Genomic DNA, 25,496 nt, shown 5'->3' with positions numbered 1-25,496 from the left:
TTATGAAAGGATTATATATATCTGTGCATGATTTACTCTGACAAAAATGTTTTAAAAGTAAAGGCCAAAGAATAAGAAAGAAAAAAATAAAAACTTTACATTTTAGATCTTACAAAAATCTTCTTAAAATAGTTAGATGCTGGATGCCTGGGCAGCTCAGCCAGTTAAGCATCTGCCTTTGGCTCGGGTCATGATCCCAGAGTCGTGGGATTGAGTCCCACCATTGGGCTCCTTACTCAGCAGGGAGCCTGCTTCTCCCTCTGCCTGCTGCTCCCCCTGCTTGTGCTTCTGTGCTCTCTCTCTCTGTCAAATAAATAAATAAAATCTTTAAAAAATAATAAAAAATAAAATAGATGCTATAAATTTGAAGCCCAAAAAGATAGAGGTAGGAAACCAGGATTGATACTCTTACAAGTGCATTCATTATGGGAGCAACTGGGAGGCTCAGTCCGTTGAGCATTGGACTCTTGAAGCTTAGGTCATGAACTTAGGGTGGGGAGACGAGAGCCTTGCATTGGGCTTTGCGCTCAGCGGGGTGTCTGCTTGAGATTCACTTTCTCTCTTTCTCAGCCCCTCCCCACCTGTGTGCTCATGCTCACTCTCTCTCAAATAAATAAATGAATCATTTTTAAAAATGCATTCACTATGGAAGGAAGAGAAAAGCAAGTTTTTTAAAAAGTCAGGTTCATAAATATATAGTCTACCCAGAAGGTTTCTCTTCCCAGTAACCAGAATTTCACTGTTTTGATTGATCATTGGCTCCCCAGGGAACCAACCCTAAAGAAGACGGGGCAAAAATGGGTCTTTGATCTTTGATATCTAGCTATTGCTTTCTAATTCTGGGAACATAAAAGGCAGATGAAATTTCTGTACTGTGAGATTATTCTGAAAAACAGGCATAGCTGTTAAGCCCAAAGGGGCATGGACCTTAAATAAATAAGGAAGCAAAGAGAGAATAACCTTTCTACCTTATTATATATGTTAGAGAGCCCTCTGGTTCTATGGTGGTAGCATGCTTTGTGAGTTCCATCTATCACAATGATTAAGGTTGTACTGGCTAAGAATTATAGGATGGTATTTTTTTCTCCTGCTACAGACTATTGAAAATCTGCTTATCCTCTGCCTATTTATAGTGAACATTCATTGCCTTTATGATAATATAAATAATAAATATAATTTATATAATAAAACCACGCTAAAAAATGAAAATCTACTTTTTAAGGATTCTGCCTACCTACCCTATTTTCATTATACCCTAATAATTGTTTAATAGAAGATTACTTATGGAGAGTCTCTAAGAAACTGTAAAAGCCTCTATTATTTGCCAGTATAAGGGGCTTGGGCTGGAAAAAGTAAAAAAAAAATGATGTTGAACCTTGGAATTTCAACTTTAAGCTTTTACATTAATTCTCAAGTTTTTACCACTCTGTACAAATCTATTTAAACTTGTTTGCCTCACTTTTAAAAATTAAAAAAAAGTACTTCAAACCTTCTTGGGTTCTTCAATTCTACCAGATTTCTCTTCCCCCACCCCCAAAATTAAGCATTGCTGAACTGCTATAGAGAACAGGATTGAATTTACCAAAGTGGGGACTACTCTTTCTGTAATGTCAAGCAGGTGTTGACTTCTGAGCCTGTTCTAAAATGTCAATTTTACTGATCACTTCTTTTTTTAAAAAAAATATTGTATTTATTTATTTGAGAGGCAGGGGGAGAAAGAGAGTGTGGTGAGTGGGGGCGGGGAGTAGCAGATGGAAAGGGCCAAGCAGACTCCAAGCTGAGCACACAGCTCAATGCTAGTCTGATGCCATGACCCTGAGATCAGGACCTGAGCAGAAATCAAGAGTCAGACAACTAGCTGAGCCACCCAGGCACCCCTGATCACTGTTTCTTTGAAAACTTAGTTCTAATAGTAAATCTTCTCTCTATCTAAGGCTACCAAAACACGGACTCGAAATCTTTAAGAGAGTTTAGCATTTATGCTTAAAGATCTAGAAAAACATTGTCACAAGTTGATGTCCTGGGTCATCTGCCCCAGAAAATTGTTGTTTGTGCCATAACCACTAGAAACTTTGAAATTAGGCTTGATCTGACTCAATTGTTTAAGCATGTTAAAACACATTTTCAACTGTGCCCACTTCCAGATTAGCCCTTGTTTTGATATGAGTTGGAATCTTTGTAGGGATAAAGGAAAGGGATAACAATTGAAGATTCTCCCAAGAAACTGTCCTGTTTAATCATTGTATTAAAGATACTTTATAAAGAAATCTTGATCTTCCAGAAAAAAAGTCATCATGTTCTCCTGGCCAGATCACATATGGTTATGGTTAATATGTGATGGGCCTGATGTCTGTCTAGTGCTATGGACTGACTGACTTTGAATAGAGTGTGACTGAGGCTGGTACTTGCCAGGCACTTACTGTAACCAAGTCATGGCTGGGACTCAAGAAAGTTGGATAAGGACCCTAATTAATTTTGTGAACCATTCTAGGTGAAGAGCCTCCTGATAGTGTTTCATTCTGCATTATTGTCTTATGCGGCAGTTGAATTCCTGCAGAAACCCTGTAGCAGTGCATCTCAATACAGATGGGATTGCATTTATCTCAAATTGGAGGAATTTGCAGAAAAGCACGTAATATGAGGTTTCCCTCTAGCATCCAACAATTCTGTAGGAAGAAAACCCAGACCACTGAGGATTCCCTGAAAATAAGTCTGGAGAAAAATTGGCCAAAAGAAGTTTTCTTATTGTTTAGCATGCCATTCCATGTTTAAAAATCAGAAATCCATCTTGCTGAATTACTTGCCTTGTTTGCCTCAATTAGGAGCAGCTAAGGACTTATAAGAGAAGCAAAGATATGTCAAAAACTCTTCTGTGATTGTGCAGTGAGACTGAGATGGGCTCCTGGGACAGACTCAGTGCTTGATCTGTATTTTCAATCATCAAAAAAAGTAGAATCACTATACTGTGCACTAAAGCTAATATAACACTTATATTGAAAAAAAATAAAAATAAAAATAAATCAAGGGAGTGAGCAAGGCACTACTGCTGTGTGGATCTGCTAGGAAAGTGCTCTTTCCCAAACAAGTTGCTTTTTTTAGGGCCAATTTTTGTTGATTTTTAAATCTACATTCTAGGAACTCATGAGAGCATGTCTTTATTACTTCCGAAAGAAAGGAAAAAAGAACTAGAAAGGAAGGGAAGGGAGAAAGGAAGGGAGGAAGTATTTTCTGGTTGTTATTTGTGTATCTATTATATTCTTCTCTGAAGTTAATGGCATTACTTATTATTATGCTTGCCGAGTTGGGATAAATTGTACAGATATTTGTTGTACTTTTCTTAAAATACACTTTAAAAAAGGTAAAATCATGACATGCAAATACAAATTGAATACGTACCAAGTTTTTGTTTAAATCGCTAATCATGAAGGAATTAGTAAGAAGTTGTAACTGGTTAAAAATGCATTTAAGAAGGTAGGTGTACATAGGCAATGTACAATAAGATTGTTCAGTCAGATGCACAACTAGCCAACGTCTAATGAGGTCTTAAACTTGTCAGGTTGTCTATTCTACCAGATAAAAAAAAATTTTTTTTTTCATTTCCACCAGACAAAAATCTGCAAGTACACTGAACAAGTAGCTTCACCACATCTGAATTCTTTAATCAATAGCAAAAACTGAGGAGAACTAAATACATTCCTCTAGATAATTCTTGGTTAGCTTTGCCCTAACATGACAGAGAAGACAGGCCACCCACCTTTCTGTTTTATTTCCAAATCTCAGAAAAAATTTCTGATACTTTCTGGGACTATGTCTTATGTTTCAGGACCTGTTTGCCCTTAGGTCTATTCCTTGCCTTGTTCCTGCTCTGCTCTGTATCATCACAGCTGAATTGCCCGGGTTCCTGTGCAAACGGGCACCTGGCTAGATTTGGCCAATGACAGATACTGTCAGGAGATTGCCTGTTGTTATGTGGTACTCTATTAATTAAGAGTAAATGTCCTTGGGACGCCTGGGTGGCTCAGTCGTTAAGCGTCTGCCTTCGGCTCAGGTCATGATCCCAGGGTCCTGGGATCGAGCCCCGCATCGGGCTCCCTGCTCCGCGGGAAGCCTGCTTCTCCCTCTCCCACTCCCCCTGCTTGTGTTCCCTCTCTCGCTGTGTCTCTGTCAAATAAATAAATAAATAATCTTAAAAAAAAAAAAAAGAGTAAATGTCCTAAGCCCACTTTTAAACATGTCTTTGTTATTTTTGGTGGAATTGGTGTTGAGGTTGCTTTGCTCAGCTGATAGAGACCTGACTTTGCTGGTTTTCAGTCGCTTATTGTCTCAGGAGCACCCCAGTTTCATGGTGCTCATGGCATGTGCAACCTCTTCATTCTCTCTCAACCACATTCTAATTTGACTTTTGTAGCACTACTCAATGTACCTTTCTCTGATTTTTCAAAAACTATGCAATATGTAATAAATTCATCCATTGTAGTTCAGTCTGCTCTCATACTTTATTCTACTTCCCCATATCCCTCTTTCTCTTTTTCACATATATATGTGTATTTCCCTTTGTGTGTCTACCTCACATCTGAAACATTAGTGCCTTTTTTCTGTTAGTTTAGTTCATGAGCATGGAACATGGGAACAGGTGTCTATCATGTGTAATTCTATTTCCCTTGGCTTCACTATGTGTCTTAAAGCCTAGAACAACTGGAATTCAACATTAACCATCAACTCATGATTGGAATGCTTTGTACCCTTTCAGTCTTTCTTCGCTTTTAATTCAAGATGAATTTTGACATCTTACTACTTTTCAGTCATTTAAATTTTTCATGGTCAGTGATTCCAAAACTACCAAGTAAAGGACCTGACTTCTAAGTTAAGTTACTTGTGTTGTTGGCAATATATTGAATATTCTACTTTAATAGGGCTTATGTCACTAAAATTATTTTTATTATTATCAAAATCAGCAGCCCCAGTTTTCCCAAAGTAAATAATTTCAATGGTTTAGCTCTTTTTAGTTCTTCCTTCAGCATATTTCCAAATCATATCAATTTCAGATTTATCAGTGGACATCCATATTAGTAATAGAGGAAATAGCTCTTATACATTCATTTAACTAGCTCCTTACCCTCATCTTTTCAAAAGTTATATTGTACCTTATTTCATTTTTAAGTCACTTGTGTTTGTAAGCAGTGTGATTTCTAAATATTATTCACTTGCCGATCAAAATGTCAATCAAATGGCTTTCCTATCTTATATAACTTCTTTCTCCTTGATTTCATAATTATTGTATTTTTCATATGTATTTTGTAATTTTATGAATGCTCAACTGATCTGTCAAAACAAAGTTCCAAACATCCTGTCGGTTCCACTGTTCATCAGTTCCATTTCTTCCCCTAGAGACTTCCTCCTACATCCTTTCCTACTTCATCTAGACTAGTTAATTTCTAGGATGGTCGCATGTCTCTTATTCAGAGACTTCCCTTCACCTCTCTGCATTAGACTCATGTTATGTCTTTGTTTTGGTCAAATGCATTTCTCAGTGGCTTCCTGAAAAAGAGTACATGGAAAGTCAAATTTTGGGAGTCACTGAATATCTGAAAAGCCTTTATTCTTTCTTCAAATTTGATTGAAAGTTTGGCTGTGTATAGAATTCTAGGTTGACCCCATACCAGCTACATAACATACAGGGCTTGGTGCAAAATGAAAATGTGGGGCTTCTTGTTCAAAAATTATTAAGAATTTCAAGAGGATGACAACAGAGCACTATATGAAGAGTGCTTCTAAACACAAGGTCCTTTGTAACTATCAGGTCACACGCCCATGAAACTGACCCTGGTGGGCCCTTTGAAAATGGTGATTCTTAGTTCTGGGTAATTGACTTTTTCTTTGATCATTTCCTATATCCTTGATGTCTAGAACTTTAGTTCACTGGATGTCAGATCTCCTGAACTGGCCTCTGATTTTCTTATCTTTATTATTCTATTATCCTTCTTGCTGTCTTTTCTCCTCTATAGGATATTAGACTTTTTTCTCTACTCTTTCTTTGACACTTTTATGTAAATCATTAGGATTCATTTCTAAGAGGTTCTTCAATACCATTTATTCCATTTTTTAAAAGTAGCATTATATTCTTGTTTCATGGATGAATCTCTTATTTTTCCCAGAGGAATCTCTTATTTTCTCTTTTTTAAATGTTTTTCTTTGGTCTTTGTATTTTTTCTGTTTTCCCCAAGTTTTTAAAATTTTATTTATATTTGTCTATGTCTTTCATGTTGGAGGTTTTCCCTCCGTGCTTGCTCACTGTTGACAGGCCACTAATATTAAAGAGTGTGGCTCTATGAAGTGATTAGACTCTCTCTTGCATAGGTAGTGCTTTTCACCTGCTGAGCTTCACTGAAGGGTGAGCAAGCTGTGCAGGAGAGCCATGAGACCAAATGTGTAATATATTTATAGATTTAAATATGTGTTTAAATGTATGTGTTTTACATATATATTTAATATACATATTTACTTAAATATATGATCTTTAAAGAAAATCCTGAAAAATCCACACAGTCCATAGTATTTTCAAGAAGTAAAGTAGCAAGGCACAAATGATTGGTTCCCTCTATAGAGCCAATATGATCTTATTGTTCTTTTGCCTTCAAGTAGGAAAAAATTGATCTTGAAAGCATTTCTAATTATTTGAGTGTTTGTGTCTCTGTACTTATAAGGAATTCTTCCACATGCGGGGAATTATGCATGCCCATTTCTGTAATAAAAAGTTTACTTGAGGGGTACCTGGGTGGCTCAGTTGGTTGAGCGTCTGACTTTGGCTCGGTTGTGATCTCGGGGTCCTGGGATGGATCCCCATGTCAGGCTCCCTGCTGAGCAGGAAGGCTGCTCCTCCCCCTGCTCATGCTCTCTCTCTCTCTCCTCTCTCTCTCAAATAAATGAATAAAATGCTTAAAAAAAAGTTTACTTGAGGTAAAGTGGTAAACAGTTTACCTAAATTGTGATTTTGGGAGAAGAGAGATTACATATTCCTTTGTACTTAAAAAAAAATACTTTTCCAAAAAAGAATACTTTTCCATCATATATTCTCCACCTCAGTTGGATTATTTTGCTCCTTTAAATGTAGAATGTAAACTTATTTTAAAGGTTAATAATATTTGTCATACAATTGTTCCCATTGTTTTTAATGATACCAATTGTTTTAGGAATCATTTATCTTATAAAATAAAGGTAACAGGAGCTTTACAATTATAATATTTTCCTAGGTGAAAGAAAAAGTCTTAAAAATACTTTATAAGCCTTGCTTCTTAGACTGAGGTTATGATTTAGTTTCCTAAGCACTGACCTGTGGAGTAGACAAGAGAATTTCACTATTTAATGGCTTCTTATTATCATTTTTTATCAGGTTGGAATCAGATGCAACAGAACTTACTGAAAACTACATAGTAGCTTCTTTATTGACAGTCCCTTTTTGTGGGTTTTTGTGCACTCCTGTGTAAGGCCATCTTTTAGTGTTAATGTTAGTATCTGCTATAGGTATTCTTTTAGCTTTACCTTTTATGCTTCTCAGTATGGTGTTATTAGAACCATATTTTTCTCACTTTTGTATTTCAATAAGGTCACAAATGGGGATGTTGATAGGGATTTAACAATTATCAATCTCTTTTAAATTGCATTAATTTATTTATTATTCAGGCTCTATAGCATTAGGGATGTCCTAGACAGTTTATATCCTAGAATTAATAAAGACTTGCATAGATACAGAAGATTTTTAAAAATTTTATTTATTTATTTGAGAGAGAGAGACAGAGATAGTGAGAGAGAGCACAAGTGGGGAGGAGAGGGAGAAGCAGGATCCCCACAGAGCAAGGAGCCTGATGCGGGACTCGATCCCAGGACCCCGGGTCATGATCTGAGCCAAAGGCAGATGCTTAACTGACTGAGCCACTCAGGCACCCTGGAAGATTTTTCAATATGAGAACATTCTTAGTTCTGCGGGTGGTCCTTCTGCAAGATTGGGTCATGTAGCAGTATCATAGAAGGTAACTTAACAGTATTTGAAGTAGTTGATTATGAAAACTACACCAGTTTATATTGAGTAATATTCTTTTTTAAAAAAAATTTTTTATTGTTATGTTAATCCCCATACATTACATCATTAGTTTTAGATGTAGTGTTCCATGATTCATTGTTTGTGCATAACACCCAGTGCTCCATGCAGAACATGCCCTCTTTAATACCCATCACCAGGCTAACCCATCCTCCCACCCCCCTCCCCTCTAAAACCCTCAGTTTGTTTTTCAGAGTCCATGGTCTCTCATGGTTCGTCTACCCCTCCGATTTCCCCCCTTCATTCTTCCCCTCCTGCTATCTTCTTCTTTTTTTTTTTTTTCTTAACATATATTGCATTATTTGTTTATATATTGAGTAATATTCTTATTTATGTGGGTGGTCCTTCTGCAAGATTGGGTCATGTAGCAGTATTTTAGAAGGTAACTTAACAGTATTTAAAGTACTTGATTCTGAAAACTACACCAGTCTATATTAAGTATTTTTTCATTTAGAAAGTTACAGCTCTATATTTGAATAAAAAAATAATCATTTTCTATAGCTAAGTATTCTTTGTTCAAAGGTAGGAATTTTTTCTAGTCTGTAACTACTTATTGAATCACAAAGCCAATCAGTCATTTTCAAAGATAGTGTTTTTATTTTCATTTCTGTCTTCTTTTAAGTGTTCTGATCATTAGAAGGTAAGGAAGTTCCTCCAAAAAGCTAAGAAGATCAGAATCTGTTCATAATATTCAGGCTGATATTAAAAGTCTTATGAATTATCAAAGATTAATGTCATTCTCTTTGGGAAAAGATCATTAGGAGTGTATTTTAATAAAATTGATGAAAAGTGAAGATATGTAAGAAGCACCTATTTTGCATATGCCCTTTTTCTATCTCAAATTACTGATTACATATTTCAGTTTTAAGTTATAATTTGGTAAATATTGACATATGTAGACATCTATGAAACCATGACTACAATTAAGAAAATTAACATTTCTGTTAATTTCAAAACTTTCTTGAGCTCCTTTGTAATCCTTCCCTCCCTTTCCTTCCCGATCCCCACCTCCTCCATTCCCAGGCAACCACTGATCTGCTTCCTGTCACTATAATATTCATTTGCATTTTCTACAATTTTGTATAAATGGAATCATACAGTATGCACATATCTCATTTCACTCAGCATAATTATTTGGCATTTATCATGTCAGTAGTTCATTTCTTTTATTGCTGAGTAGAACTTCTTTGGATGGATATGCCTAGTTTGTTTGTCTCTTTACTGTTGATGAACATTTGGGTTGTTTACAGTTTGGGGCTATTACAAATAAAGTTTCTATGAACATTTGTGTACAAGTCTTTGAAAGGACATATATTTCTTGTTCTCTCCACCAAAGAATAGAATGGCTGATTCATAAAGTAGATACATGTTTAACTTTTTAAGAAACTGTTTTCAGAATGATTGTACCTATTTACATTCCCAACAATAGTTTATGGTAGTTTTAGTTGCTTAATATCTTTGCCAATATTTGGTATGACCAGTTATTTTACTTTTGGCCATTCTAGTAGGTGTTTAATTATATCTCATTATTTTTTGTTTTAATTTGAATTTTTTCCTAATGATTAATAATTTTGAGCATATTTTCATATTTGCCATGAATATATATTTTTTTAGTGAAGAGTTTGTTCAAATCATTTGCAAATTTTGTATTGGATTGTTTGTCTTGTTATTATTAAGTTTTGCAAGATCTTTATGTTTTGGATATGAATCCTTTATCAGATACATGATTTGCAAATATTTTCTCCCAGTCTACGGCTTTTCTTTTCGTTTTTTTTTTTTTTAACAGTGTTTCTGAAGAACAGAAGTTCTTAAGATTGATGAAGTTCAACTTACTATTTTTTCATAGGTAGTGCTTTAGGTGCTGTATACAAGACACCTTTGGCTGAGTCAAAATGACAAAATTTTCTCCTATGTTTTCTTCTAGGTTTATAGTTCTAGGATATACATTTAGATCTGTGAATACATGTATGGATCAAATTTCCTTTTACACATAGATATTTCTATTTATCCAGCACCATTTATTGTGAAGGCTATCCTTTTTCCACTAAATTATCTTTGCTCCTTTTTCTAAAATCAATTCTCTATATTGGTAGATATCTTTCTAGACTATATTCTGTTCCATTGATCTATCAACCTATCCTGGTGCTACTAATGTACCATATTGTGTTATTTTTAACAATGCTAATTACTGTAGCTTTAAAGTAAGTCTTGAAGGGGCACCTGGGTGGCTCACTCAGTTAAGTGGCTGCCTTCAGCTCAGGTCATAATCTCGGGTTCTGAGGTCCTGGGATCAAACCCCTTGTCAGGATCCCTGCTCAGTGGGGAGTCTGCTTCTCCCTCTCCCTCTGCCCCTCCTCCTTGCTTGTGTTCTCTCACTCTCAAATAAATAAAATCTTAAAAAAATTAAAATAAGTCTTAAAGTCTTATAAGTATTGAAATAGTGTAAGTCCTCCAACTTGTTCTTTTCAGTACATTTGTTTTGAATGAGCATGTCAATATACACAACAAAAAAAAAGTCTGCTAGGACATTTATTAAGATGGCATTGAATCTATAGTTAAATTGGGGGGGAATTATGTGTTAACAATATTGAGTCTTTCAATCCATGAACACAATACATCTCATTTATTTAGGTCTACTTTAATTCCTCTCAGCAATGTTCTGTAGTTTTCGTGTATAGGGCTTCCATATTATTTTGTCAGACTTAAGTCCTTTTTGGTAATGTTTTAAATGATACTGCCTTTCATTTTAATTTCAAATTGTCCATTACTATCATATAGAAAAGATACTGACTTTTTTATCTGTTTCTCTATATTGCAAACTAGTTAAAATCATTTATTACTTTTAGTAACCTTTTGGTATATTCTATCAGGTTTTCTACTTAGAGAATCATATTGCCTGTGAACAAAGATAGTATTATTGCTTCTTTTCCAATTTGGATGCCTTTTATTCTTACCTTATTGAATTGGCTATAAGATCCAGTACAGTGATGAATAGCTGGGGTAAGAGTAGACCCTTCCTTATTCCTGATGTTTGGAGGAAAGTATTCAGTTATTTAACTTTACTAATGACATTAGCTGTAGATTTTTATATAACCTCCATCAAGTGAGGAAGCTCTTCTCTGTTCCTAATATACTAAGAGTTTCAGTGAGCAATTGATGTTGGATTTTGTCAAGTGCTTTTTGAGTATTTATTGAGATGATCATATGGCTTTTCTTATTTAGTTTCTTAATATAATGTTACATTGATTAATTTTTCAATCTTATAACAACCCTGCATTCCTGGGATAAATCTTTTTTATGATATACTATTCTTTTATACATTTGTGGGTTTGATTTCCTAAAATATTAAGGATTTTTACATTTATGTTCATGAGGAATATTTATTGATATGTTGCTCCTCTTCCTCCACCTCCTCCTCCTCTTCTTCCTTCTTCTTCTTCTAATGTTTTCATCTGGTTTTGTTATAAGGGTAATTTTGACCTCTCAGAATGACATAGGATTAGGACATAGGATTTTTCTGGAAAAGTTTGCAGAGCATATGTGTTTTTACTTCCCGAAATTTTTGACATAATTCACCAATAAAACCATCTGGGCCTGAAGTTTTCTTTATGTTAACATCTTTGCAAATTTAGTTTACCCATTTCTTTCTGAGATTTGGTAGCATGTGTCTTTTAAGGAAATTGTTCATTCTATGAATTGTTGAATTTATTGGCATAATGCTGTATATATTATTGTGTTTTAATAATGACTTTTAACATCCTTGCCTTCTAATTCTATCATCTTTGCCATATTTGGGTCAAGTTTGGCTGGTTGATTTTTGTCCTCATTATGGACCATTTTTCCTGCTTCTTTGCGTCCCTCATAATTTTTTTTACTGGGTGAAAAACCAATTGGGAAAACATCATGTACCCAAAATTGAAATTATAAGGAAGCCAGAGAAATTTCAGTTTTGTTAGTGAGGAGTAAATGAAGTGTGGTTTTGTTTCTAAGTTGTGAGAGAACACAATGGATGGTAATCTTCAAAGGGCTCATGATATAGGCAGCACCCCAGATATGCTTAGTTACTAAACATGATTCAGACAGTTAAAGATGGGATATGGAGGTGTTTCAGTAAGAGAGAAGAGCTTCAATTTAGGATGATGAGAGAATGTTTGAGGAACAATGACTAAATCAGTTTTCTTGGAAATTAGGGTTGTATAAAAAAAGTAATGAGGAATGTATGCATTTCAACATTTGACCATATTAAGTGCATATATGCCATCCCCAGAGATTGCAAATACCTTGAAGACAGGTACTGTGGTGTATACCCAGGTGCCCATGCATTATGTGTGTGTGTGTGTGTGTGTATCCTTACATATGCATTCATATATATTCTTACATGTATTCATATATATATCTCATAGCCCCAGGTATAGTACTAAATGCTAAATATTTATTTAACTGACTTGGATTTTTAACACTTTTTTGGCAATATCATCTGCTTATAAATAGCTGGTCTATGATGTTTGATACAATAGCTGTTAACTTGTTTTACTACCCAACAGGGTAGCCAGTGGAGTCTCCAACCCAGCAATCAGTGGAAGCTGCACAGATTAGAACATCTAATATATCTATTTAACCTAAGCTTCGGGAACAAGAAGAACATACCTAGACCTTGCATTAAGAACACAGTTTTTCACTATGCTTCCCTACTCTGATGAAAGAAACCAAATCATGGGGTGCCTCGGTGGCTCAGTCAGCTGAGGAACCAACTCTTGATTTCGGCTCAGGTCATGATCTCAGAGTCGTGAGAGTGAACCCCACGTCGGGCTCCATGCTGGGCATGATCCTGCTTAAGATTCTCTCTCCTCCCCCTGTCCCTCCCTTCCTCAAAATAAATAAATAAATAGAAACATAAATAAATAAATATTAAAAAGACATTTTACTAAATTAAGAGAACTTGTTTTTTATGCACATGACTGTGATTTCTTTTTTAGTTCTGAGAATTAACCCACAGGATGGCTGAGGTATTAGGTAAATATAGTTACCTTTTTTAAAAAAATTAAAATTTGTATAGATATATGTAGTAAAGCCTTAATACCTTAGAACCCACTAATTTAGAAATTATGATCATTTGAAAATGATTCACGAAGATGTTTGACCTTGTATCATCTATAAAGAGAGTGAAATAATAGCCTAAATAAGATTGTTGGGGATTATTGTATGCATAAGTTGACTACAAAAGCAAGTTCACAATTGGAATAATAATTATATTAATTATTCCATTAACCTGCTGTTCTGATTATAAATAATCTGTTTACAATACAACAGTTTTCATTTTCCGTAAATAGAATTTTGCACTCGGTAGAGAAAATTTGGTGCATACAGGCAAAGGAGATAAAAGAGAAAGAAGTCCCAGTAACCTCCAAATCTATATTTCCTTCCAGTCTTTTTGGATTGACATAGTGAGTTTTGGAGTGTGTGTGTGTGTGTATATGGGATGTAGAGGTGGTTATGATTTTATAGTTATAACCTTATCTAACTTAACCTTATCTAACTTGATTTTCTGATTAGGTGGTAAAACCTTTTTGGAGTATTTTTGGAGTATTTTTTCAGAGCAATTTCTTGTGTTAGATTATAGGTTTATACCCATAATAAAATATAAAAATTCATAACCTTTGTTGTTTTTAAACCACATCAAGATGTCTCTGTGAAACAGCATGTTCCTTGTCACTGGTTTCATCGGGTCTTATCTGCTGATGGGATGATACCCCTGAGAACAACTGCAGGCTGTCATGATTTAGGAAGTGCACCTATGGGTAGCTTCCCAGGGACATCCCCTTTTCATTTTCTATGATTTTGCCATTCTCGAGTTCTTTATTTTGAGTCATTTCTTATTTGACTTATCAGTTAGGATTGGGTTCAGCTGCACATAAAAGTCTCAAAATAATAGTAGCTTAAATACAACATTTTTTTCTTCTCATGAAATAATTTCAGAGGTAGGTGACTTCATTCAGGTAGATTGACAGCATGGGACTCAGGCCACTGGCATCTTCTTTCTCTGCCATTCTTAGTGGGTAACTTCCTATTGCCAGGTGGCCTCATGATCCTAAATGGCTGCTGGACCTTGAGACAGTTCCACTACATTTGGGCAGCAAGGAACTGGCAAGGATAAAAGAGAATGCCTTCCAGCTGAGTTAGCCCTCTTCAAAATCATTGTTCTGAAACTCTTGCTCAACAACCTCCTATTACTCTCCTTGGCCGGAAAGCAGTTGAATGACTATACTAGCTTCAAGAGAGCCTGAAAAATGTAGTTTTTTAGTGGAGAAAATTGCGAATTCAAATAAAAAAGAGTTTATTTATTCCGAAGAAGAGAAGCCAATCATCTGAAGTACTTAGTGCTTTTAAAAGTACCTCATACAACCACCAAATACAACCACATTGTAGCAAGTAATTTTCACAAGAAGGATACATGAGTGGTATATGTTTAAGTCATTGCAGAGCTGTGACTCTTTCTTTTGCTCTCACACATAAAAGGCAATTTCACTAAGTATAATGTGCTTGGGTCAATAAGCATTACAAAAATCTCAGAACACTCTATGTGTTACTCCATTATCATCATATTCAGACAGGCTTAATTTTTCCTTTCTCAGTAACCTGTTTTAGTTGTTATCTTTGTTTTGTTTTACTTTGCTGACTGTATGAATAGACTTTTTTAAATTAACACATAGATTTTATTTTGCATTGTTGTTATCTGCTAATATTTTATCTTACAAAAATGTATGGCACAAAAAATAATTGTAGATTCCTGAAGAAGTTTTAGTCTAGGTGTGGCTTTTTTCCCATGGAGAAATAAAGTATTTGTCAAAACTCTTGCTGAAATTTTTAACTCATCTTTAAACCCTTAGCCTTGGTATTAGAAATCATCCAAAATAAATTTTCAGAAAATCTGCTACGCTATCTCTAAGACAGTGCCTAAAAGTAGATACACTCCATTCTCTCTAAAATACCTTTGTTCAGGAATGGAATTAAATTTCGTCTCCTAATAGGAAAATGGATAAATAGTCCTCACATTGTTTATCTATAATATGTAGAGAGTAAAGAATATGTTTTCCTTTTCTGCCTCATATAGGGTAATATCTTCAGAAACACTTGGTTTATAATTAATGCACAGAAGTTTCTGAAAATGTTAGGAACTTACAGAAGTATTGGTATTCATATTATCTCACTCCATATCTATTGCTACATAAAAAATTAATCCTCAAATTTAATGTCTTGAAACAACAATATTAATTATCTCACAGTTTCTGTGAGTCAGGAATCCAGACATGGCTTAATTGATCCCTATGCTTTAAAATTCCTCAGGAAGTTGGAACATTGTATGTGCAAAAGAAGAGAAAATATTGTACAAATTCGCCTCAGGTGAAAAATCATTTCAGTAAAAACAAGAAGCATACATACATATATTTTTTTTCTCATCATAATTGTATTTTCTCAGATCTTTTGCCTTTCTTTTTGTCTTTATTGCTATATACTGAATAATTGCTACAGTAGTGATATAAATAGTACCCTTTAAATAATTTTTAGTGCCAAATCTGAAGAAGGAGAACAGCCATAGAATAAATTCTAGTGTCAGGAATATACTTTTATGGAAATATTTCTATTGTTTTGAATTTTCAGAAAGACTATCCTTGAAATATAGTACCTAAAATAGCAATCTACCACCCTAATATTATTGAGAGGTGAATATAATTTTCAAGAGTTGTTCAAGTGACAAAAACTGAACTTAAATTATATCAAAAAAATTCCTGAAAATATTTCTATTTGATGGGCTAGAAAGATATATTACTGGTTTAACTTGATTTGTGTATTTAATACTGGACTATTTTCCACATAGTTATAATAAATCTCTTATTTCTCTTTTTTGACTACTTTTTTGAAACAGACTAAGATGCTTAGTGAAGCAGCTGGAAAAAGGTGATGTTAACATCGTAGACTTAAAGAAGAATATTGAATATGCAGCATCTGTGTTGGAAGCTGTTTACATTGATGAAACAAGGTGCGTTTTAGCCTCCCTACCCTTCTATCTTCTTCGCCTCCCTTCCCTTCTATCTTCTTTGCCTCTCTTATCTTTTCCTCTTTCTTGGCCTTCACTTATCTCAAATATGAATTGAGCATATCTTAGTCATGAAACCGGAATAAAGATCTTATTAAAATTTAAAGAGTTTTTCTTCATGTAGCTATTTAACTGGACTGTGATCCTTTCTTTAAAAATACACATTTTAATCCAAATAGGTGAACATAAAAAAAATAGTTAAACAATTAAGTCCTAAATGAACAAACTAAAGTCTCCTCTCTCCCTACTCTCATTGTCTTTAGGTGCAGATTTGTAAACTCAGAGACAGATGTAGGCTTATATAGATTTTCACTGATATAAGGATTTTCCTATTATCTCAAGATTCCAGAGTTCCTGCTGAGAAAATGGATGTCGCATGTCCACACATTCTCATAAGATGTCCTGTCAGAATCTCTGTGCAGGGCTTGCTAAGAGACGGTCCCAAAAGTGTATTCAGTCATCACCTAGACCTTATCACCTAGCCTCATACTTAGCAGAGTGGTAAGGAGATAACAAAATGCGGATTTATTTGAAGAGGGTTCTAAGCCTGGTGCTGTGGCTGTTGACCAGGTCATTTGGCAATATTTGGATACATTTTGGTTTGGTTGGTGGGAGTGTGCTACTGTAATGTGATGGGTAGAGGCTGGAGATACTGCTACAAATCCTACAATGCACAGGAAAATCCCCCACAACAAAGAGTTATCCAGCCCCAAGTGTCAATAGAATGGAGGTTAAGAAACCTTGGCCTTAAGAGAGAACTGTTCATTTTCCCTTTTTTTCCTCTAAGAGGGTACTTACCTCAGAACCTCAAGAGGGCATCCTGAGAATCCTAATGCTACTAGAAGGCTCAGTGGAGTATATGAGAGTTTGTAAGAGATTTGACCACTATCTCTTGGAGTTTAGAGTGTACTAAGACTGGTTCCTGATTGTCATCTCAACAGAGATAAAGGTGGCAGGCTGATTCAGACTACCTTGAATTCACAGGTAAAAGGGACACTGTGGAGGAAGAGACATGTCCCTCCAGAGTTTAGCACAGAAAAGGCACTAAGCTTTTCAAAGTCATGAGGCAAGTGAAGTAGAAGTCTTTTGAAGGGATTGACCAGTAGTGGAAGAAAACTGACTTCAGAAGACGAAAAAGAGTCTGGCTGCATGGGGTGATTGTTGAACAAACCAGGGAGAAATCATAAATATGCAGCCCAAATATCAGAGAACACATAACATCCAAGAGGGTTGTAGCAAGTTCTCTGAAGGATACACAAAAGCTCCCCAGAAGAGAAAGATAACCAGCATTTGGGCATTTGTCCCATAGATGACAACAAACACATCAGTCTTGTAACACCCTCTGACTCCTGTAATTTCTGCCACCCCCCCCACCACATTGTTGAACGATGAGAAACAGCAGAGTGAGTGGGACAGATGATGGGACATGGAGAGTGCGGACATCCATCATTCCCCTTCACTTCTGCAGGTATCCATGCATGAGTCAGGCCTGAGCTTGGCAAAGGCGAGAACTGTTAAACCAGATGTGAGACTGAAGTTCTTACATATCCATGTGTACTGGGCTTAAACACACACACACACACACACACCCCACTTGTTGTTTCACAGGTTAAAATTCACATGATTTAAAAATAAAGATAATGTAAAAAGGTGCCTTATGAAAGTCTTGCCTCCACCCTTATCCCATCCCAATCTACTCATATTTCCAATTCATAAATTTCTTATGTTTATTTCCAATGATTTATTACAAATTTTTATTTCATATTTTTCTCTTCTCCTTTTATGGAAGTTAGAACACTATATATATATATAGTGTTTCATGTTGCTTTCCTTCCCCTAAGGAAACTTGGAGATCTTCCTATATCAGGTACTGACCTTTTTCATATCAGACCATGAGAATTTTCACTAATAACAGACAGAAAAAGGCATGGTGATTTTTTTCTTTGTCCCCAGAACAGAACTCTTCTGTTAAAACATGATTTAGAGTCATAAATTGTGTGTGTGTGTGCGGGGGGTAATCATAGGCACACTTTTAGATTATAAACTTTATGCAGAATTGCTTTCCTGGTTAACTTTCACTGAATATATATAATGTATATAATTCTCCTAAGTGAACAGAGATCCAAAGTGTAAATTTAAAAAATCTGATGTTTCTGTAATTTCCTTGCTCCTTCATTTTCACGTATGCTCTTCATTGTTCACAAATTGAGTGAATGTTCACAAATTGAGTGTTTAAGATTTCTTCAATCTGTCCTTGACATTTTATTTTTTGTATTCATTTATAAAACTAAAGAAATTTTATCTTAAGGAATTACTTGGAGATTTACAAAATTTGTTCATAATGGCATAATGTTAACTATCTGGTTTCTCTAAATACATCTTGTCTTTCATTTGATAGATTATTATATGCTATATTTATTAAGTTTCCCAGAAAATTATGATTCTATGGATATGTTGTTAACTTAGTTCTCCATGATCCCTAACTCGTCTACACATATGTTACATTTCTAAGTATGGTTACTTTTCATTTGAAAATTGCTCTTTTAGAAAATTGCTTTTTTGTGGGAAGAAAAAAATGCTTAACTGCTTCATAGTAGAACTGGTGTGTGTGTGTGTATGTGTGTGTGTGTGTTCTCTTAAAAAAAAAAAAAAATCCCAGCTCTTAACACTACATCATTCCCAGTGTTTACTCAAATGACACAAACCTTTTCACTATTTTATTTCAAGGCTTCCATGCCTCCATGGCATCTTGATTTTTAAACTGGATTAATAATACTGCCCCACATTTGGATCATCTTCCAAGGGCTCATATTAGTCTCCCCACAACCCTATGTGTTACTTTCTGCACTTTACTAATAAGAGAACCAAAGCTCTTAGAAGTAAACAGGTTTGCCAATGGTCACAGATGTAGGCTTTGTCAAAACTAGGGACAGAAACTAAGGTATGGCTTCTCTTCTCTCTCTTAGTATTCTTCTCTCTATAATTGGCATCGTCTCAGGATGGTTTTTAATGACCTCTGAAAGATTAAGATGACAATGTGTAAAACATTCTGACAGTTGGAATTATAGATCCTAGAAAAACAATACCTAACATTTATTACTAAAAACCTCTTATTATAGCCTGCTATGTGCCAAGAACTCTTTTAAGCATTTTAATGCACTATTTCATTTAACCATCACAGTAATCCCATGACCTAGAAACTTTATTATTACCATTTTACATACCTCATACATATGAGGAAATACACTGACAGAAAGGTTACATAGCTTACCCCAGCATCTCATCTGCATCTCTTCAGTAACATCTGACTTTGGCAACTTTGGAGACTTCCTGGAAATTTTGATGAAAGCTCACATGCTGTCAGAGTTGTCAGACCCAGTGTTGTGTGGCTTGTGTTTGTATCACTTCCAACTCTGCCTTCAGTGATGCCACATTGGTAGCTTGAAATTGGCTACAGTGGGAGTATTTATTTACACCATGGAAACTGGGAAATGCAACAAATCAGGATTTGTTTTTTCTGGAGAGCCTGTGGTTAAACATTTACCATAATGCCACTGGTTAGACCTAAGATTATCTCTTATGAATCTACTAAGGCCATGATTTATGATCAAAATATCAACTAGAAATTTTAGAGCAATAATCCTTGATGTGATTTGATTTCCAATGAACTTAGTAAGACACAGCAGTAAACTGAGAATGTTTTTGTTGAGATGCATATACAATTATTAGAGTTTGACTTTGGAATATTAGTAAAACAGATGATTTAGGAAGAGAGATGAAGAAGCATTTAGGTGCTTTTAAACTTTATATAAAAAACCTGCTGAATTCTGAGATGTTTTTAATGGAAAATTCTCTTTCTAGAAAAAAATGGTTTAGGGGCCCCTGGGTCCCTCAGTCGGTTAAGTGTCTGCCTTCAGCTCAGGTCATGATCCCAGGGTCCTGGGATTGAGCCCCACATTGGGCTCCCTGCTCAGCGGGGAACCTGCTTCTCCCTCTCCCTCTCCCTCTGCTGCTCCCACTGCTTCTGCTCTCTCTGTCAAATAAATAAATAAAATCTTTAAAAAAAAAAAAGGAAAAAATGGTTCAGTGAGTATTCCAGCGAGGCATTGTTTTTTTTTAACTTGGGCTGGACTGCAGAAAAAGGTCAACACATAATAAAGCAGGATAAAACAAATTATTAATTGGTTTAAACCCCCCCCCCACACACACACACCTTTTCCTGTTAAGCTTTAGTGACTGCCAGGTTTCAGTTAAGAAAACAAATCAAAACAAAAAAAATCTCTTTTGAAGGATGATTTAAGCGAGAAAAATAAAAACGGAGTTTCTGACGGAATTTGAATTCTGACCTTCTTTGAAGGATTATAACATAATTTCCTTATGAATACAACTGTTTGTTGGTTTTTTAACAAGACATTTTCAAATGTAAATGCCAATATTTTATGAGTTCTGCTTTTGAAAGTGTCCCTAGAGGCTACTGTTTTTCAAAGCTGCAGAGTTGTAAGTCAGAAGCATGTGGCCTTAAGGGAAAAAAAAAACAAAAAACAAAAAAACAAACCTGTTCGATTGTCCTTATTTAGATTGGGATATTGCCAGGCAAACTTGCATCCTCAGCCTCATAAATTGCTATTCATGAGGGGAGGCAGCTGACTGGGAGGTATACTTTCAGAGATGGATATTATGTTTACTAATACCACCTAATAACACAATTTATATCTTCATCTTGTTAATGTGAACCAATCCAAGTTTTAGGATTACCATAGTTAGAGCACAGACTCTTGATTCAGAAAGAATGGGTTGTTCAAAGCCTGGATCCTCTGATACTTCCTTTCTTTAAACAAATTACTTAACTTCTCTATTTCCTATCTTTATCATCTGTAAAATAAGAATAATGACAATGCTGGCCTCATAGGGTTGATCTGAGGATTAAATGACAGAGTAAAAGTTAAATAATAACCACTACTTTTGTCTTACTAATAAAAATGCAGATACCTCTAGGATATATATCATATTAAAATATAGAATTTATACTTCCAAGTGAATCAAATAATTTCCTGAAAGTAGTTTTTGATCCTGAAAAAAAAAAAAAAAATGAAGACAGGTGGGCTATAGTTACCTGGAAGTGAAAGCAAAGTCCAAACTGATGGAAAGGAATCTTAATAGGATACACATCTTGATAACAACATTCTCAGTTAACTTCTGTGTCTTACTAAGTCTAAGGGTCCTTCATTTTGTGAGAGATTAATTTGAGCAAGAATGCAGTTATGTCAATCAGGATTTTCAGAAGTTATTCTAGTAGAAAGTGAGTGAAGTTTGGAGCACTTTAGAGTCTAAGCCCCTTGAAATCATCGAGTACAGGGATTTACCAACAAATATTCACTCATGAAACAAATCGTTACTGAGCACCTGAAGTGAATACAGACACATGGTCAGCAGAATCAAGAGGACAGTTGTGCACACAGCTGGTGTCTAGAACTGGCTCAAGAGCTATGAAGACAAACCTAGGCATAAGGACAAATGTTGCAAGTAAGAAACAGATAGGTTCTGAGTTAGGGAGAGAAACCCAAGCACACTGACAGATTATAGGAGGAAACACTAAAGAGCTGCACTCAGTCATAATCAGAAGGAGTAACAGGGAGTAAGAGTTGTACAGAGTTAAGATTCCAAACTAGATAGGATTGGACTTGCAGGTATTCCTTAAAGTTAATGAGTTTTGTTCTCTGGCAAAGCTCCCCGTGCTCATTCTTAAATGCATGGCTTCTAACAAAAGGACTTAATTTTTTAAAAATGTCTGGAGGGGCGCCTGGGTGGCTCAGTTGTTTAAGCGGCTGCTTTTGGCTCAGGTCATGATCCCAGGGTCCTGAGATGGAGTCTTGCATCGGGCAGGGAGCCTGCTTCTCCCTCTGCCTGCTGCTCTCCCTGCTCATGCCCTCTCTCGCTCTCTCTCTCTGGCAAATAAATAAATAAAATCTTAAAAAAAATAAAAACGTCTAGAACATGCTAGATATATGAGCATTGGAGTTCAGAAATATAGTGTCAGAAATGTGAATTTGGGGATTGCAACACAGCGGTCTCAGATTTTTTTATGCTTTATTTTTATAATTGGAATTCCTTTGCTATTTCAAAGTGTTCCCTATCCTAAAGTTTTTGGGAATGCTCAGTGAGTGTTTACTTATTTTACCCATCTTTCCTGGTTGTCACTTTCCTCTGCAGCCAGCTCTCTGGCTTCAAACTGCTGAATTGTTCCTCTGCAGGTCCCCTATTTTCCTCTCAAATCCAGCAATCCAAAGGTGGGTACTACTCCCCAGCGTGAGCTCAATGCTTTCCTCCAGCTCCCCAGACCGATGCTAGACTCAGCTGTAACTGCTCTAAGCCCTTCCTGATGGATGCTCTCAAAACCTACAATGCAACCCCTTCTGTAGAGGTCCCCTCCCAGGCATTTATCTGCATCCTCTAAAGTCTAAGCCCATCTTCCAGACGCCAGCTTATCATCACCTATGGGAGTGCCTTTCAGCATATTTTCCCACTCTGAGTTCAGGACCTTAAGCTCCAAGGCTGAGAGAAAGGAAGGGGGCTATCAAAATTAACGTCAAATTGTGCGTTCATCTCAAGGATCAACAACTATGTTCAAAGACTATGCAGTCTAAATCTACATTTAGACACTAAATTTGCAGCAATGCAACTGTGTTCCTAATGAGGACAATTATGTACATTACTGTTCAGAGTGGTTCATCTCTTGCAGGCACATTGTCTCAATCTTCTATATGTCAGTGTAGGGCCTTCACCTTACTTTTGTGTAGCTAATGGACCAATTGAAAAGATTTTTCATATAACAAAAGAGCAGTCTTTCTCTGAAGGTAAAATAAAGCCTCTGAAGAAAAAAAAAGCAAATTATTTTTTGACTTTTCAAATGTGCATTTTTCTCACCTCTAACCATTAAGCTTTCAAATGCTCTTGGAGTTCCATCTCAATATGGGTCACCATGCAACCTTACTAACCGAAGTCAGGGGACAGGATGAAATGTCAGATAGAGGTGTGGAGTGGGAGGGTAGTCAAGGACAGATATGGGAAAGGCAGGCATTGAAAGTTAGGCATGGAGCTACCAGAAAGGAGACAGAGGAAGACTAGATCCAGAAGCAAGAGGCATATCTGAAGATAGGAAGCACCAAAAGCCAGTGGAGAGCTGGGTTACTGAAAAGGGTAAATCAAATACCACAGGGAGAACCACTGAATGCAGTTAGGAGATCCCTGTTGCCTTTGAGTGGAGTTTCAGTAGAAAAGCTGGCCAGATTATGGTAGTATGAAGAATTAATGTGGAACAACTCAAGAAGAAATTAGATTATTTTTCAAGAATTTGTTAGTGTAGGAAAAATCCAAAATAGAACAATCTATTAGTAGGGACATTTACTTGTTTGTTTTATACTTTTTATAGAATGGAAGGCTTCCGTTAGCCTGGAGACAAAGAGTGAAAATGATATTTGGGTTAAAGAGAAATAATATTTATAGAAAGATTAGGTGAGAAGTTATCCTTAGGAAGTTACCTAGGAAAAGAGATAAATAGCCAAGCACAACTGGAATATATAGATAAAGATGGAGCTAACAGTGCACAGCTAAGCCCTTCAAATGAGCAAAATGTAAGTAGCATTGCAAAATCAGAAAGTTTAGCTACTATTTATGTTTTTAAAGATTTTATTTTTTTATTTGAGAGAGAGAGAGAGTGCACAGCAGGGGAAGTGGCAGAGGAAAAGGGAGAAGCAGATTCCCCGCTGAGCAGGGAGCCCGATGCAGGACTCAATTCCAGGACCCTGGGATCACAACCCCAGCTGAAGGCAGACACTTAACTGACTGAGGCACCGAGGCGCCCAGTTACTATTTATTTTAAACTCACTTGTTCAGCATGAAGCACTACGATACTTATGGCCAAAATATAGACCATGGACTATAAAACTAAGGGTTCAATGTGACATTGGAGAGCAACCCCTTTGTGATTAGTCGCTACAACCTGCACATCATGATGGCACTGACTCATGTGTACTCCATGGACATTTAGAGCCAGCGCAGGCAAGAAGGGAAAAAAAAGAGTAGGACTAATGAACACCTTTCATGACTATTTTCATTATAAGTGACAGGAAGCCCAACCAAACCACCTTCAAGAAAGTCTCACTGCCAAAACATTGATGGCTATTGCTGACAAAAGCATAGGTAACTCTGGGCAAAAATGATGTCAAGGGAGCCACTTCTGTGTTTCACTCGTCCTGTAATGGCCTCCTTTTGATCCTTTGAGTGGTAGCAAGACAGCAATAGTATTCTCAAGCTTTATAGCCTCACACCTTCAAATCCAGCAGGAATGAGAAAGGGTTTCTTACCCAGAGGCTCCAACAAACACAACCTTTATGTTTCATGGATTCTAGTCACGTAGTATGTGTATCCCTCAAACAGTGGGTCCAGGGGAGTTGGATATTTAAGTGCGGCGGTCAAACATCTCATGAGGCAGGTAAGAGATCAATTTTATTTAAATCACATGCCAAAGAATTGAGAATGGAGGAGAGTACTTTGCTAAACAACAACAACTTTGTCTTCTCTGGAGTAAAAATTAACATGTTTATGTTAGTACCACATGCGAGGGACCTGGATCAAGATTTGTGTGAGATGTTGAACAACTCCTATCCAGGCTTTGCTCCTACTAAGGATGAGCCTCTGGGCAAGAGTTTTTGATTTCCTTTTTCCCTAGTCATTGGTTTTTTAACATGGAAGATGAAGTCTCCAGTCCATTTCTGTTCTGGAATCCTGTGTTTTTATCCATGGTTGCAAAGTCCCATGTAAAGACCTACTCATGCCTAACCTACTCTGGTCACCATCAGGGTGACAGGAGGGAGCTGCTTATCATTGGCTTAGTGAGGGAGCATTTATAGATACCGGCTCTTGTATATTTTAGATTGCTTTTATTTGGAGGAGTCTCGGAGGAAATCAATTTGAAGGGTATGTGCTAAGACACTGTTGGAGCTTGGTGAATCACTAAAAAGCAAATTCTGATTTTTATGAACTCCATTTTTATGGTGCGAGTTGTAGGGAGGGGTGGTTGTTTGGAGTGCTGTGTTTGTAGGCTGTTCTCACCCTGTGGATGGAGTGTGAAAACCAGGCTTAGAAAAAGTGGCAGTACATTTCGCTTGATTTTCATATTTTCTGTCCATCTGTGGTATATTACTTTCTATAAACTTTCAAAAACAGCCAGACTAGTGAAAAGGGAAAAAAAAATTTGACCAGATCTTTTGAGAGATGACTAACAAGAAAAAGCTCCATGTATTATAT

The 25,496-nt window shown here is 36.1% G+C and overlaps 1 protein-coding gene across 3 annotated transcripts in view; it reads left to right on the top strand.

Annotated features, from left to right (window-relative positions):
- The window catches only part of PDE1A (phosphodiesterase 1A), a 237,086-nt gene that overhangs the window by 124,843 nt on the left and 86,747 nt on the right, over positions 1-25,496 (top strand). For all 3 annotated transcript variants that reach the window (XM_045868406.1, XM_045868407.2, XM_054506108.2), the window contains one exon: positions 16,020-16,133. In XM_045868406.1, coding sequence (XP_045724362.1) covers positions 16,020-16,133 — 114 coding nt within the window. Of the gene's footprint in view, positions 1-16,019; positions 16,134-25,496 lie in introns of those variants that run through there.

This window comes from Mirounga angustirostris, unplaced genomic scaffold (assembly GCF_029215605.1).
Source record: "Mirounga angustirostris isolate CCGP_5_RB_7025 unplaced genomic scaffold, mMirAng1.0.hap1 SCAF_3, whole genome shotgun sequence".
Lineage (NCBI taxonomy): Eukaryota > Metazoa > Chordata > Mammalia > Carnivora > Phocidae > Mirounga > Mirounga angustirostris.
The sequence above is the reverse complement of the archived record's forward strand: the minus strand, read 5'-3'. Positions and strand labels throughout refer to the sequence as shown.